Source organism: Hemicordylus capensis, chromosome 4 (assembly GCF_027244095.1).
Source record: "Hemicordylus capensis ecotype Gifberg chromosome 4, rHemCap1.1.pri, whole genome shotgun sequence".
NCBI classification, from domain to species: Eukaryota; Metazoa; Chordata; class Lepidosauria; order Squamata; family Cordylidae; genus Hemicordylus; species Hemicordylus capensis.
The window spans coordinates 123,813,567-123,827,653 of NC_069660.1; the positions used below are offsets into that span (position 1 = coordinate 123,813,567).

The 14,087-nt window shown below is 44.3% G+C and overlaps 1 protein-coding gene and 1 long non-coding RNA gene across 14 annotated transcripts in view; one reads left to right on the forward strand and one right to left on the reverse strand.

Annotated features, from left to right (window-relative positions):
* The first annotated feature begins 5,321 nt into the window (after positions 1–5,321).
* On the forward strand, positions 5,322–6,104 carry LOC128352993 (uncharacterized). Its single transcript, XR_008320770.1, has 2 exons — positions 5,322–5,839; positions 6,023–6,104. It is a non-coding gene; the product is annotated as an uncharacterized LOC128352993 (long non-coding RNA).
* Positions 6,105–13,492: 7,388 nt separating this feature from the next.
* Positions 13,493–14,087, reverse strand: part of HFM1 (helicase for meiosis 1) — a 151,710-nt gene continuing 151,115 nt past the window's right edge. For all 13 annotated transcript variants that reach the window (XM_053243306.1, XM_053243303.1, XM_053243304.1 and 10 more), the window contains one exon: positions 13,493–14,036. In XM_053243306.1, the coding sequence (XP_053099281.1) occupies positions 13,976–14,036 (61 nt within the window). In that variant the 3' untranslated portion in view covers positions 13,493–13,975. The remainder of the gene's footprint in view (positions 14,037–14,087) is intronic.

Here is a 14,087-nt window from a genome sequence, read left to right on the forward strand (position 1 = left end):
AGGTGTGGCCGGCGGCCTGCCTGTAGGCAGCCACCGAAACCAGCCGCCAAAGGGGGCTGGACTTTGGGGCCTTTAGGGTGGGGGGAGGTTATGTTGTGGGTGGGTGGGTGGGTGGAGGTTTGGGCTAGAGGTTATTGGGTTTTTATTGTACTGAGTTATGCCAGGCCTGTTTGCAGACATGTGTTTGGGCTCTCTTGAGTGGGATGGTGCGGGGTGGTGGATGCATCTGGTAGTTCTGGAGTGACTATTGCTGTAGTAGTGGGGAATAGAAGAATTGGCGCAGGCAGAGCAGCTGGCTGTTACAGGGGAAGGGAAACTGGTAATTTAGTAACTGTTTCAACTTCCAACTGCCTTGTCAACTCTCAGGCTTTGGGGAGCAGCTCCAGCTACCCACAGAGCATGACCTTGCTCCTCTGTAATGCCAGGTCAGTTCAGAATAAGACTGAAATTGTCCATGATGTGATCATGGATGAGGGAGCTGACCTGGCATGTATAACTGAGACCTGGTTGGGGGAGGCGAGTGGTCCAGGGTGGGCTCAGCTTCTCCCTCTAGGTTGCTCTGTTGTGGAGCAGGCCAGGGGAAGTGGGCGGTGGGTGGAGTGGCTGTGGTCCATAAGAATACTATCCCCCTTGCTTGGGCCCCTGTGAGTTGACTTATATTGATGGTGTATTTCTGAAGCTAGGAACTAGGGATAGATTGGAGATTCTGTTGGTATACCGTCTACCCTGCTGCCCAACTGACTCCCTGAGTTGATGGAGCTGGTTGCAGAGTTGGTGTTGGAGTCTCTCAGGCTTTTGGTGCTGGGAGATTTCAATATCCACTTTAGGGCTGGCTTGTCTGGTGTGGCTCAGGAGTTCATAGCGGCCGTGACAACTATTGGCCTATCCCAATTAGTTTCTGAACCAACTCATGTTGCCAGCCACACACTCGATCTGGTCTTCTGTTCGGACCAGGGAGTGTTCCGTGGGCGGGGGGGGGGGAGAAATCCAGTGGTTTCCCCACTGTCATGGATGGACCACTACCTGGTTAAGGTTGGTTTCATGGCCACAACACAACCCTGCAGGGGTGATGGACCTATTAGGATGGTCTGCCCAAAAAGTCTGCTGGACCCAGTAGGTTTCCAAAAGGCCTTGGAGAGTTTTAAAGTTGGTGTGGCCAGTGATTCTGTTGATGCCCTGGTGGGAACCTGGTATAGGGAACTCACCAGGCAGTAGACATGATTGCTCCTAAGCATCTCTCCCAACCTGCTTCAAAAATGGCCCCCTGGTATACGAAGGAGCTTAGAGGGCTGAAGCGGCTGGGTAGGCGACTGGAATGCAAGTGGAGGAGAACTCAGCTTGAATTTGACAGGATGCAACAAAGGACCCATTTGAAGGCCTACACACTAGTGGAGTGTGTGGCAAAACAATGGGTTTTTTATCCGCACACATTCTATCTGCAGGTTTACGTTTGGCAGAGTTATCCCGGGTCATGAGGAGTATAATTTCTGCTCCTTCTGCCTCAAATCAGTTCCCAGAAGTGTTCTGCTGTGATGCTTTTAGTGAGATCTTTGCGGACAAAATCTCCTGTATTCAGGCTGACTTGGACTCCACTATTTCTGCAGGGTCTATGAAGGAGGTGTCCAGCGATCCCTCTTGCAGTGTTAGGTTGGATCAGTTTCAATCTGTGACTCCTGAGGATGTGGACAAGCTGCTTGGGGCAGTACGGCCTACCACTTGTTCTCTGGATCCTTGCCCGACTTGGCTGCTTCGATCTAGCAGGGAGATTGTTAGAGGTGGCCTGGTTAATATCATAAATGCATCGGTGAGGGAGGGTAGGGTGCTAACATGTTTGAGGGAGGCAATAGTAGGTATTAATTGTTAATTGATTTTAACTGCTTTGTTTTAATTGTAAGCCGCCCTGAGCCATTTTAGCATAGAAATTGAATGGATGGGTGGGTGGGTGGGTGGGTGGGTGGATAAATGAATGAATAAATAGGTTGATAAAATTATAGAGGCATCAACAATCGCTGCTTCCTTTCAAGTAACCCTTTCCCCAGGAACTACAAGCACCATGCAGTCAGTTCCAAAAACAAACAAAAATAAATTCCCCGACATATCTAGCTAAACTGGTTCTTATTCTCCCTACTTACTTCTAGGTAAGGAACTTCCTGTTGATTCCCAGCCCAAGACTTTTAGTCTCCCTTTTCCCTACAGTAGTTGCTGATCAGACTTCATTCCGGGGCCTCCAGGGAAGAACTGAACTCTCACATACCCCTTCCCTACTTCCCTATAGGCTGTTGTCCAGTAAACCCTGCCCCTCACTCTGGGTTGGGCCTCAGGGATTTGATTCTCCTGGGCCTTCTTCCTTTTTTGAAGAAGCCTACCCTCCAAGCAGATACTCTATTGAGGCCTCTCCCTCAACCCTATCACTACAGAGTGTGAGTTGCTCACAAATATGCACACAGAGAATATTAGATTAGGGTTTTAATATGCATATCAACACACAGGGCAAGCTTCAATGCAATTCCTTTGTCTTGGATGACTTCTGCTTCCATGTAAATGAAAACAGCCAATACACCAAGCACAACTCTCCCCTCATTTTAAAGGTATGCTTGATAAACCCAGATCACAGAAAAACAGGTTGCTCAGCTGTAACTTTTGATCTGGTAGAGATCCGTCAACCATAAGAATAGGTTCTTTGCCTGCGCAAGACCCTCACGGTAGAATATCACAGCTCATCATAGTGACTGAGCCCACGCCCACAGTGTGCTATTTGCCATGTTCCTCAGTTCTTGGGTGACCACAGTGGAGGACGATCATCCAGAGTCAGGCGAGTTCATCATTGAAAGACAATAGCCTGCACACTCTGAAAATGCACATGGTGGAAACACTACTGCAGAGGGGTGGTTTGGGAGGGTCTTATAGATGTTGACGGATCTCTACCAGATCAAAAGCTACAGATGAGCAACCTGTTTATCTGGATTGAGGTCCATCGAGATCCATAAGAATGGGTGTTTAGCTAGCTCCCAATGGAAGGGGTTGTAGGAGCAGCTATTGTAACACCCTCTTTAAAAAGCTTCTCCTGAAGCTCACCTCAGCAGCAGAGTGCACATCTATGGTGTAATGTTTGATGAAAGGTAATTCTGTGGACCAAGTTGCTGCTTTACAGATGTCCATGAAGGTTACCCCTGACAGGTGTGCAGCCGATGAAGTGGCATGGGTAGAGTAGGCCTTAATTGCTGCACATCCAAAGAGTGCATCACACATTCCAAAGGTGTAGAAGGATCCCTGAAGAATGTGGGAAGAACAATATCTTCTTGAGGTGAAATTCAGATACCACCTTGGGTACGAAGTCAGGATCCAAACACATAAGCACCTTATCAGGATAGAGCCTGGTGTATGGGGAGTCAGTCCTCAAAGCTGTCAGTTCACTAACACACTTTGCCATAGTTATGGCAGGTAGGAAGGCCATTTTTAAAATTACCAGATTGATGGAAGAAGTACCCATTGGTTCAAATGGGCTCTGGGTCAGTGCTGAGAGAACCAAGGATATGATCCATGATTCCAAAGGAGTATGAATAGGTGGGCACACATTCATGAGACCTTTTAGGCTCTACTTTCCGGATGCGAGAAAAGTCTTACTGCCACAGCCTGGATGTTTGGAAGAGAGTGCCGCCAAATGAACTTTAAGGGACACATTAGCCATACCCTGCAATTCCAAGGTAGTTAAATAGAGGAGTACATCCTTAATGGTAGCTTGCCTGGGTTGAAAACCATGAGCCCTGGCATAGGTCTTAAAACACAGCCATTTGCCAGACTAGGAAGGCTTCTTGCAGTTGAAGGCTTCCTACAGTTTAGTATGTTACTCAGAAGCTGATTTGCCATGCCGTCAGACGGAGTGTGAGTACGTCTGGGTGTAAGATATGGCTGTCTCGTGTCAAAAGATCTAGTCCTTGTGGCAATCTCTGGTACTGGCTTCCCGACAGTTTGTGTACCTGTGGAAACCACGGTTGCCTTGGCCACCATGGAGTCACTAGAATGCAGGATATGTGCCACCACATGGCTGATCAATAGGCATGGTACAGCATCTCTTGAGACCAGTTCATCTGGAAGGCTTCTCCCAGTAATTGCAGGTCGTGACCTGCTCTTGAACAAAAACGAGTGCACTTTGTGTTTTCCGAAGTTGTGAACAGGTCTATGGAGGGGCTCATCCAGATGTTGAAGAGGGGAACAATATATTCCGTTTTGATCTCCCACCCATGTTGCTGCTGTTGTGCAAACCTGCAAATCAGATCGTCTGCTAGGACGTTGTCTAGACCTTTTATGTTGATGGTTATTGGGTAAACCTGATGCCAGATGCACCAGTGCCACAGTTGGAGGCTGAGAGTGCAGAGGGTCCGTGACACTGTTCCACCCTGGCAGTTGATGTAAGCCAGGGCAGTGGCTTACTGCATCTGTACAACTCTGCACCTGTACTGCAGAGTTGTACTGCACCTGTACTGCAGAGTTGTACTGCACCTGTACAACTCTGCCTTTGCCCTGCTAACTGGGCAAAGAGGCACCTTTTACCATGGTGATTCTCTTTATTTAGCAGGGGGAGAGTAACTGGCCCTATCCACCCCCAGCACAGTACTTCCAGTGACTGTTGCTGGTGTGTGTCTTATGTTTCTTTTTAGAATGTGAGCCCTTTGGGGACAGGGAGCTATCTTATTTTTATTTATTATTTCTCTTTGGAAACCGCCCTGAGCCATTTTTGGAAGGGCGGTATAGAAATCAAATTATTATTATTATTATTTATTAAAATAGTTGGAAGGCCTTCATTGCTTGGAAGACGGCTAGCAACTCTAAAAAGTTGATGTGAAACTGAGTTTGATGTGGTGCCCACTTGCCTTGAATCTGATGGTTCTCGCAGTGGGCCCTCCAACCCAGTAGATGGTTCTTGCATTGGGCCCTCCCAAATTCAGGGAGACAGAGTCTGAAAAGAAATATCCTCTAAGAGATTCATGCCATTTGACCACCATGAAAGGGAGTGTAGTATCTGAAACGGAATTTCAAGACAATTGTGTTGACTGTCTAAGTTTGGATGGAAAACTGATAGAAACCAAAGTTGTACCTTTTGCATCTTCAAACATGCATAATGTACTACCGTGTTGCAGGATACCATGAGGCCCAAGAGCCATTGGATGAGTCAAGCTGACTGTGACGGTCGTTGTCGGAATTCGTGGATCAGGTCTCTGATACACTTGTAACTTTCTTTCGGTAAGTAAGCCTTCCTGGTTTCTGTGTTCAGGATTGCTCCAAAGTAGTTGATGATACGTGCCAGTTTTAGATGGGATTTTTCCCAATTGACTTGGATTCCCAAGTCTTGGAGGAGATTTAAAACTTACTGTGTATGAGAAAGTAACTCCTTGATCTTTTAACATCAGGAGCCAAACATCCAAATACAGGTATAGTGATATACTCAGATGGGCCACCACAATAGCCAGACATTTGGTAAATATCCTTGGGGTGGTAGAAAGTCTGAAGGGTAAGACCTTGTATTGGTACACTTGTTTGCCTACATCTTAGATACTTCCTGTGTTGTTTCCTTATGCTGATATGAAAATACGTGTCTTTCAGATCTGGCATTGCAAACCAATTCTCTTGATAGAGAAGAGGTAAAATTTCCAGCAATGCTATCATGTGGAATTTTCTTACATGGACAAGCTTGTTCCGGTAGCGTAGGTCCATGATAGGGCGTATCCCACCATCCCTCTTCGGGAGTGAGACTGCTGCAGTAATGGAGTGAGACTCTGATTTGGCAAGATGTTTTGCTGTATTCAGTTGTTGTTGAGTGAGCACAGCTGATTTACTCAAGGTATGTTGGTATCTCTTCTTAAATTCTTTAGGCGACAGAGTACGTCAGTTTGAATGGCTTCCCACAGGCCATGATTATACTTTGCTGTGCAGGCCAAATAATTAGTGATCTTAATTGATAAACAAGATGTGGAGTAGATCTTCCTCCCTAAGAGATCCAGTTTTCTCCCTTCTTTATCTGCAGGAGTCATGTGGCATCTCCCAGATTTTGTTGAGGTGGTGCAGTCGATGACCAGGGAGTTCAGAGCAGGATGCTTTAGCAGGTAGGTATTGTCCTTTTCCTGGACATGATATAAACTTCCCAAATATTTGGAGGTTGGGGTTGATGTATGAACAGCCTCCCATGCACACTTTGCCGCCCTGGAGATTACTGGGAGAACAGAGAGAGCCACAGGTTGGGTTGTTTGTGACTTGACTATGAAATTATAGACGGAATTGTCTATGGTGGCTAGTTCAGATTTCAGGCCCAAGCCCAAAGCCTCCGCCATTTCCCTAAAATTTTTTTGGTAGGATTTCATTTTTTTGTTGGGGAGACATAGGTAGAGGGTGGCACATCAGTACCGGGATCTGTCAAATTGTCCAGATCGTCTGGATCAGATTTGAAGTCGGAGGAACCATGATGGTCCAAAGGTGATCCAGTTGGGGAAAGTGGAATGTACGTTTGAGTCTCAGAAGTAGATTTCACAGGTGGCGAAGGCTGAGAAAGATTTTGAGTCCCCACATCCAAGCATGGAGGTTTTGGAAGTGGTGGGGCTGTCTGTGTTGTTGTAGACACCTGGGTAGAAGCAATGGTCTGTGTAGCCACAGAAGTTAGTATAACTGGTCTGCTCGGTAAAGCTAGTGCATCCCCACTTGCCAAGGTATTTATTGCCAAAGAAGAAAGGGGATGGTAAGTCTTTGAAGGAGTCGACTTCCATGGTCTTCCCTCCTGATAGTTATATGGAGCCGCAAGAGAGGAGGCTCCTAAAGCAGCCCTAGAAAGAGTTGAACCCACTGCCAAACAGATGACCCTTCTAAGTGGACAGCAGACAGGGTACAAGAAGATGGCTGGTCTACTAAGCAAATATGGACAGATACTGTCGATGTAGTTGTTCCACCGGTGCTTTTCACGAGAAACTCTTTGAATGTGGATGTAGAAGGAGTGCTGGAGAATGAATCTAGGATCAACAGCAATGTGTGTGCAGTGGAGGGGTCCAATCCGGCACCTCTGTCCAAATCTTCTTCTTCACTGTCAAATGTCGGCATTGCCATTTGACATCGAGGTTAGACTTGCATACACAGATGTATGCAGCGTCGGCATCGTAGATGGAAAACGAGCAGGAGTCACCGCTGTCGATGTGCATTTCAGCGTCAATCAACTGGCATCAAAGGTGCAAAGGAATCAATCGGTGTTGGAGCTGGTAACAGAGATCAGGCAATCAATGTTGATTGGCTCTTGTCTTCAAAGGATCAGGAACTTCCTCAATATCAAAGAAGTCGATGCCAAAGTTTTGATATAGAGGGTAACTTTCTACTTTGAGGGCTGTACATGCTCTGTTAGTAGCTATTGCAGATTCGACAGTGACAGTGTATGGTCTCTGGTCAGATCTATAGTTTTGGACTTCTTCTGCCTTGGAGACGATGGCTAGCTTCCAAGGCTGACCATTTGGTTTTGGATTTCGATTGCTTCAAAGTCAGGCCTACACCCAAAGGTGGCTTAGGGCTCCTAAGAGCTGTAGACACCGAAGTCGATGTTGAAGGTTTTGAAGACTTCAGTGTTGAGATTGCCTTTGATGGCGATTTTGACATTGATGTTGAAGGGCGGGGCTCACCCGGAGTTGAGGGGCTTAACACCTCATCATATATAGCGGAGCAAAGCCTCAGAGCCAGATTCTTGAGAGTCTGTTTTGAGAAGGATATATATATCTTGCAAGTAAAAATGTTGTGTTCCTCTCCAAGGCAGATGAGACACAAATCATGGAGGTCTTTAGAGGGGAGTTTAACTTTACATCCCTCACACCTCTTAAAACTCTGTTTCTTCTCAGCCATAACGATAATCAAAAGCGTAGTCCAAAGTCTGTTCTGAGGGTCAAATAATGCCAACATTGTCCAGAAGCTAAAAAAACAAGGCAAATAACTGAAATAACAGTTCGTTTAAAAAAAAGATGAACACACAAAGCAAAAAATTTTCTGAAAAACCTTTTGACGAGGAGCAACAGACTGAGGTCCAAACACAACGGTGGTTGGACAAGAACTGAGGAACATGGTGCTGGCCCACCTTTAAACAGCACACTGTGGGCATGGAAGTGGGGCTAGGTCACCATGACGAGCTGCTGCATTCTACCACAAGGGTCCTGCGCAGGCACAGAAACCATTCTTATGGATCTCGATCCAGATCTGGAAAACACCAAAATGTATCTATTGCTCCAGTATTTTGCAAGGTTGTCTGCATACCTCTGTTCCCATAATGCATCACAATGATGCACCGCAATCAGTCTGTACAATCTGCATTATACCATGCACCCCCTGGCCTTACAGCAGTATCAGTTTCTGCATGGTCACAGAAAAGTCATCCCCCTGTGCCATATTGCTCTTGGTTAAAAAGATATTCTCTCTTTCCTGCAATGCTTTCTCCCATGTCAGACTTATGTAAATTGAGAGTACAGAAATGGCCTTATTAATTTCAAAGGGTCTTTATGGGAGCAGCTTCTGTGGAATGCTCTGCATATCAGTATGAACTAAATACTTCTAGGGAGCCATGCTAATTGGGTGTTTTATCACCTTTGATCTTGATCAGGTATCAAAATTACTTCAAAACCTAAAAAGTAAGCAATTGGAAAATGTATCAGAACTGGATATAAAAGCTTCCTTTGAAATAAGACTTTGGAATATTTTTGCTTCTATTAAAAATTTCAAAACCATTTTATGAAAGTGAAATTAGATTTTAAAAGAAACATAAAACCGGTATGAATAAATGATGCAGAACATAAATGACAAATGAAGCAAGCTAATGGGGGGGGGAGGGGGGAGAACCCACAAACACACAAACTTTTCAAAGGTGAAATAATTTTTGCCCTAGAGATTTAGCATTGTGAACTTGCATTGTGAAGGTGTGAAACTGTCAACAATAATTACACTGCATTATGCTGACTTTCTATGAGAAAGAGATCATGAATAGACAAAAAATATTCTATATAATCTTTTGGATTAATGGAAGTCATTTATTGCAAGTATTCTTTGGACACAGTCCACCAAACATTTCTTCAACTCAGATCCCATTGAGAGTACTGGTAACATGATCATCATGGTGGTTTGTGCCCTTAGTCTGTGGTTAAAGTTGGAAATGCAAGTCTCTTAAAATCAAAAGAAGAGGGACAATATATTGCAAAAAGAACTGAAGCAATTCCCCAAAGTGTATGACAGATTATTGATGAGCAGCATATGAAAAATGAAGGGAATATTACACAAAGAGAAAATGTTATAAGAAGAAACTTTGCATTTATCTTTTGAAAATTAATCACTTTTAAGATTGAAATAAAAATATTAATAACTACTAATCCCCTCCCTGGGCAAGATTTAATTTAAGAGGAAAAAGAAAGTAACTTGGAGAATAACTTTTTCCCCAAGATGTTATCAGCAGTAAAAAAAATCTATGCAATGTCTTCTAGAATACGAAGATTGTATTCCATTCATTTTATTTTAGGGCTCAGGCAGACATTGCTGATTGTTACTAAAAGTCAGAGTTCATGACAGAGTTCAATGGGACCAGTGGATCACTAGGTTGTCAGTGGTGGGCACCAAAAACAGTTTAAAGTTTATCCTGGTATGCTAGAAACCATTTTAAGTGCCGCTCTTGTCTTAAGAGCCACTGCCTCTCACAAATGAGTGGAGAGGGAAACAATCTGTATTTTAGGACTCCTAGCTACCGTAGGTTCCGCAAGGGGGTGTTTCTAGAATGCACTTATTTGAATTTATGTTATGAATTTTATTCCTCTCAGCATTTCTTTATTGCCAGCATTTAAAGTCTCTGTATGAATATCAGGATCTCAGGATATAAGTATTAGGGGTGTGCATGCATTTGCCACGGTTCAGTCCAAGTTCGGACCAAACTGCAGATTCCCCGAACTGATTTGGTTGAACCCACCAGCTGAGCCGGTCAGATCAACAAACCAGCTTGAACTGGTTCACGGTCGAACCACTCGAACTGGTCCAGTTCACAGCAGACCAGTTTGCAATTGAACTGGTTCTACACATACCTACTAAGTATAGAAAGGTCTTCTGCTGAGGTTACATGGGGTTGTAAGTGTCAGGGTACAGACTAAGTTACTCATAGATTCTTTCAAGATGAATGAAATAGAAGTTTACTAATTAAAAGTTCTGATTTCTCTACTTAGAAGGAAGGGTAGTTTACTTGCTTGGTTACAGGACTGTTGTTTTGACTGTTAATGAAGGTTTTCATACACTTCAGACATAATACACCTTTAATAAAAATCTTGCTTTTTAAACTGTTTCTCTCCACAGCTCTTACAGCTGGTCTACTTTCACCATATTTTACACAGGACAATATTTTGTTCCCCTTCATAAGAACCTAAGAACAGCACTCCTGGATCAGGCCCAAGGCCCATCTAGTCCAGCATTCTCTTTCATACAGTGACCCACCAGATGCCGCTGGAAGCCTACAGGCAGGAGTTGAGGGCAAGCCCTCTCTCCTGCTGTTACTCCCCTACAACTGGTACTCAGAGGCATACTGCCTTTGAGGCTGGAGGTGGCCTATAGCCCTCCAACTAGTAGCCGTTGATAGACCTCTCCTTCATGAAGTTATCCAAACCCCTCTTAGCCTGTAGTGTTTGGGTTGGGGGGCAGGGTAGAAGAGGAGAGCTTCACATCATGGCCAGGTGCCCCAGCCAGGCCAACCAGCTCTGACTCCTTCCCTCTCCAAGCAGGGACTCCCCACCAGCCTTGCTCCTTCCCCATCCAGCCTTCTGAGGCAGGAGTCCGAAATGTGTGTCTATACGCTACAGAAAGAAAAGACACAATTTTGATTTCAGATAGGACAGCAGAGTGTCATATATGGAGTAACCCCAATTTTGTAGAATTTAAAGACAACCAATCATTCCATGGGCAAAGGAGTTTTTAAAATGAGTTTCTTGTGAACTGATGTGCAAAACTTTGTTTTGAAGCAAGTGTACACAAATAGACTTTTGGTGGGGGAGCCTGCTACAAGCACAAAGCAAAACAAAATAGTAATGTTTAAAAGGGGAAACATGTTGAGAGAACCATTTCCTCATATTTTGCTATTTAAGCCATTTTGAGAACTCTGTTGCTAAAAAAGCTGCATATCAATATTTTTAATAAGGGTGGGAGGGGGAGAGAAGAAACCCCCACACAGAGATCAGATTAGAGCTAGGAACAGGAACAAAAACATCCATTTTGTAAGAGCATCCCCCCCCCGCCCCGCAGACCATTCTTTTCAGAGCTTTTAATACTTTTGCTTGACTAATTTTCTCACAAGAAGGTTTGCACTAGAAAAGTTTTTACATACTTTGAATTTTTTTAAAAGCTTAAAACTCACTCTCTCTCTCTCTCTCTCTCTCTCTCTCTCTCTCTCTCTCTCTCTCACACACACACACACACACACACACACACACACACACACACGGACTTCTCTCACTTGTAAAACACACGCACACGCGCACACACACGGTTCCTGTGGGTGAGGGGAGAGAGAGCCAACATAGTAGCTTGACTAAGGGGAACAAATCACACACAAAACAAACAGCAAATGGTTGTTTACCAAATGTGTTACTTTCCTTCTTGAACGAGACATACACAACAGGCAGCAACTTCCTTGGCTTGGCTCAGTGTTCCATACAAATCCAAGTGGGGAGCACAAGACTCCAGGGGAGAACCAATAGGGATGGGAGAAATGTTAACCCTTTGTTTGATTACTCTCTGCTACTGCCGATCTCCATGAGTCTCTCAGCATAATTTCATTCAAAGGGAGGGAGTGCAACTGCACCCTTGCACCCTCCCTGGCAGAATGCAGAGCAGCAGACCACAGCAGTAGCAGCAGAGATGGAAGGGAAAGCCGCCCGATAGAAGCAGCAGCCTGTCTGGCTGCAGAGATTTCCTGCTCTGCAAGAGAGAGGCAGGCGCCTTGGGAGGAAGGAAGCTCAGGATGAGGACGGGGGTGCGTAAACCTGGAGGCAGCAGGGCGCAGAGTTGAGGGGTGCACCACCAGAGAGGAAGGGGACCGGGGTTCAGGCAGGCAGAGGGAGGCGCAACTGCTCACACACTCTCGCAGTTGGAAAGCAGCAGGGCGCGCATGCACACACACAGGCGCTGGTACAGTGGAGGCAGGAAGGGACCGGGGTGCAGGCAGGCTGAGGCGGCCGCTTGCACTCTCGGAAGGCAGCAGGGCGCACACACAGGTAAGATTCCCTGGTGGCTGTGCCCTGCAAGAGAGAGACAGGCGCCATGGAGGGAGCCGCTGTGAAGGTGGGAGGGCGCTCACACTTGGAGGGCAGCAGGGTGCACTGGGACAATGCCTTGTTGCCAGGCAGGCCAGTCCGAGCCTGAGCATACATCAAACCTCATCTCATCACCCTAGGATTATTAGGAAGAAATAAGAGACATTTAGGTCCAATTTAAATACTGATGGACCGAAAGGACACAGGAATGGACTAATTATCTTTTTTCCTTGGCTGAACCAGTTTGAAATGGAGATGTTTTGAGTTCTATTTTTCAAAAGAGGTCTGTTTATAGTCCTCATGACCACACAAGCCTGTTTGAACATGTAATGGCAATGCATTCTTAGGATTCAGGGACTGAATATATTTATAAATGCAGATGGAAAACTTCACCAACCATTTAAATTGTTACATTTCAAACTAGTACATTTAATCACTTCTATAATTTCCTGTAGTGCTGCATTGTATAAATGTCATAAGGTGCAATTAGTAGATACTTGTACCCTATCTAATGTAGGGGATCTAAAGAGGCCCATGTATGTATATAGAGTGTTTCCATGCTGCTGTTTCCATTCAGCACCAACTTCTCAGTGTTCATGGGATGCTGCTCCAGAGGGCCCTTGTTCCAGGGGAAGAACATTTTTATAAGGTGTGTGGGGTTGCCACCAGAAGTGGGGAGCTGAAAAGCTTCCATGCTTCCATGTAACACAGTGCACGGTACTTTGGATTTTTGCTAAGATCTGGATGTACATTTCTATATTAAGGTATATCAAATCCCCACTTTGTGGCTGAAATTCCACACTGTGGAATCCTGCCATTAGGGATTACTGTGCAACATGAAGGGCAGCCCTGGTGGTGTTGCAGAGGTGGAATGTTGCCTAATTACATAATTTTTAGGTAAATGCATATCTTAGCTCTGCAACACCACTGGGGTTGCCTTTCACAGCATGCAGCAGCCCTAGCAGGTCTCTAACCCATGGAATGGCAGTCACCAACCCCAGTTCTATATGGCAAAATTTTCATTGGCAGCCTGATCACATGTTTTACAACATTCTGAGAAACTTTCTCTATTTAAGATGCAAACATACTGCTAATGCTGCTGAATGAAATACAAATTCCGATTACAGTGCTTAAAAGAGAACAGAGATTGGAAACCAACTATATTCTTTTTTCTTTTTAAAACTCATTGTTTCACATAATGTATAGCCATTATAAAATCAGTTTAATAGGAATAACTGCCAAATATAAAAATCCCACATAGCCTTTCCCCAACCCCAGAAATAACATAGGAGTTCATGAATGTATTTACTTAGGAGATGCATATTGCAAAGATAAGATTATCTTCCAGAATAAAATTGGCTGTAATGTGAAACAAACAGAACCAACAGCTTGACTTGAAAATAATCCCCTTAAACAAAAGGCTTCCAAACTGCCATAACTTCTGCAATATTATGAACATCTCATAAACAAAGATATTTAAATAACTATTTAAAGATGTATTGTACATTACATATTGCAAGTAAACCATACAGTATTTTGTACAGAATATGCAGCAAAATTAACCATTAATCAACTGCCATAAACCAAAAAGTAAAAAAAAATTACAAATGTTATTTGGAGAATACAAATAACTCCTTGAAAAGAAGTGCTTACTCTTCATCGCTGGCAATGTACTTTGTTTAAGAGTGTTAGAAAATGCCATCAAATATTCCAAGAAAAGGCTTAATATCATCATCGGAAAGCTGAAGCCTAGCACAAAGAAAGCATAAAAAGAAACATTGTGTTTAGTATATCATACCT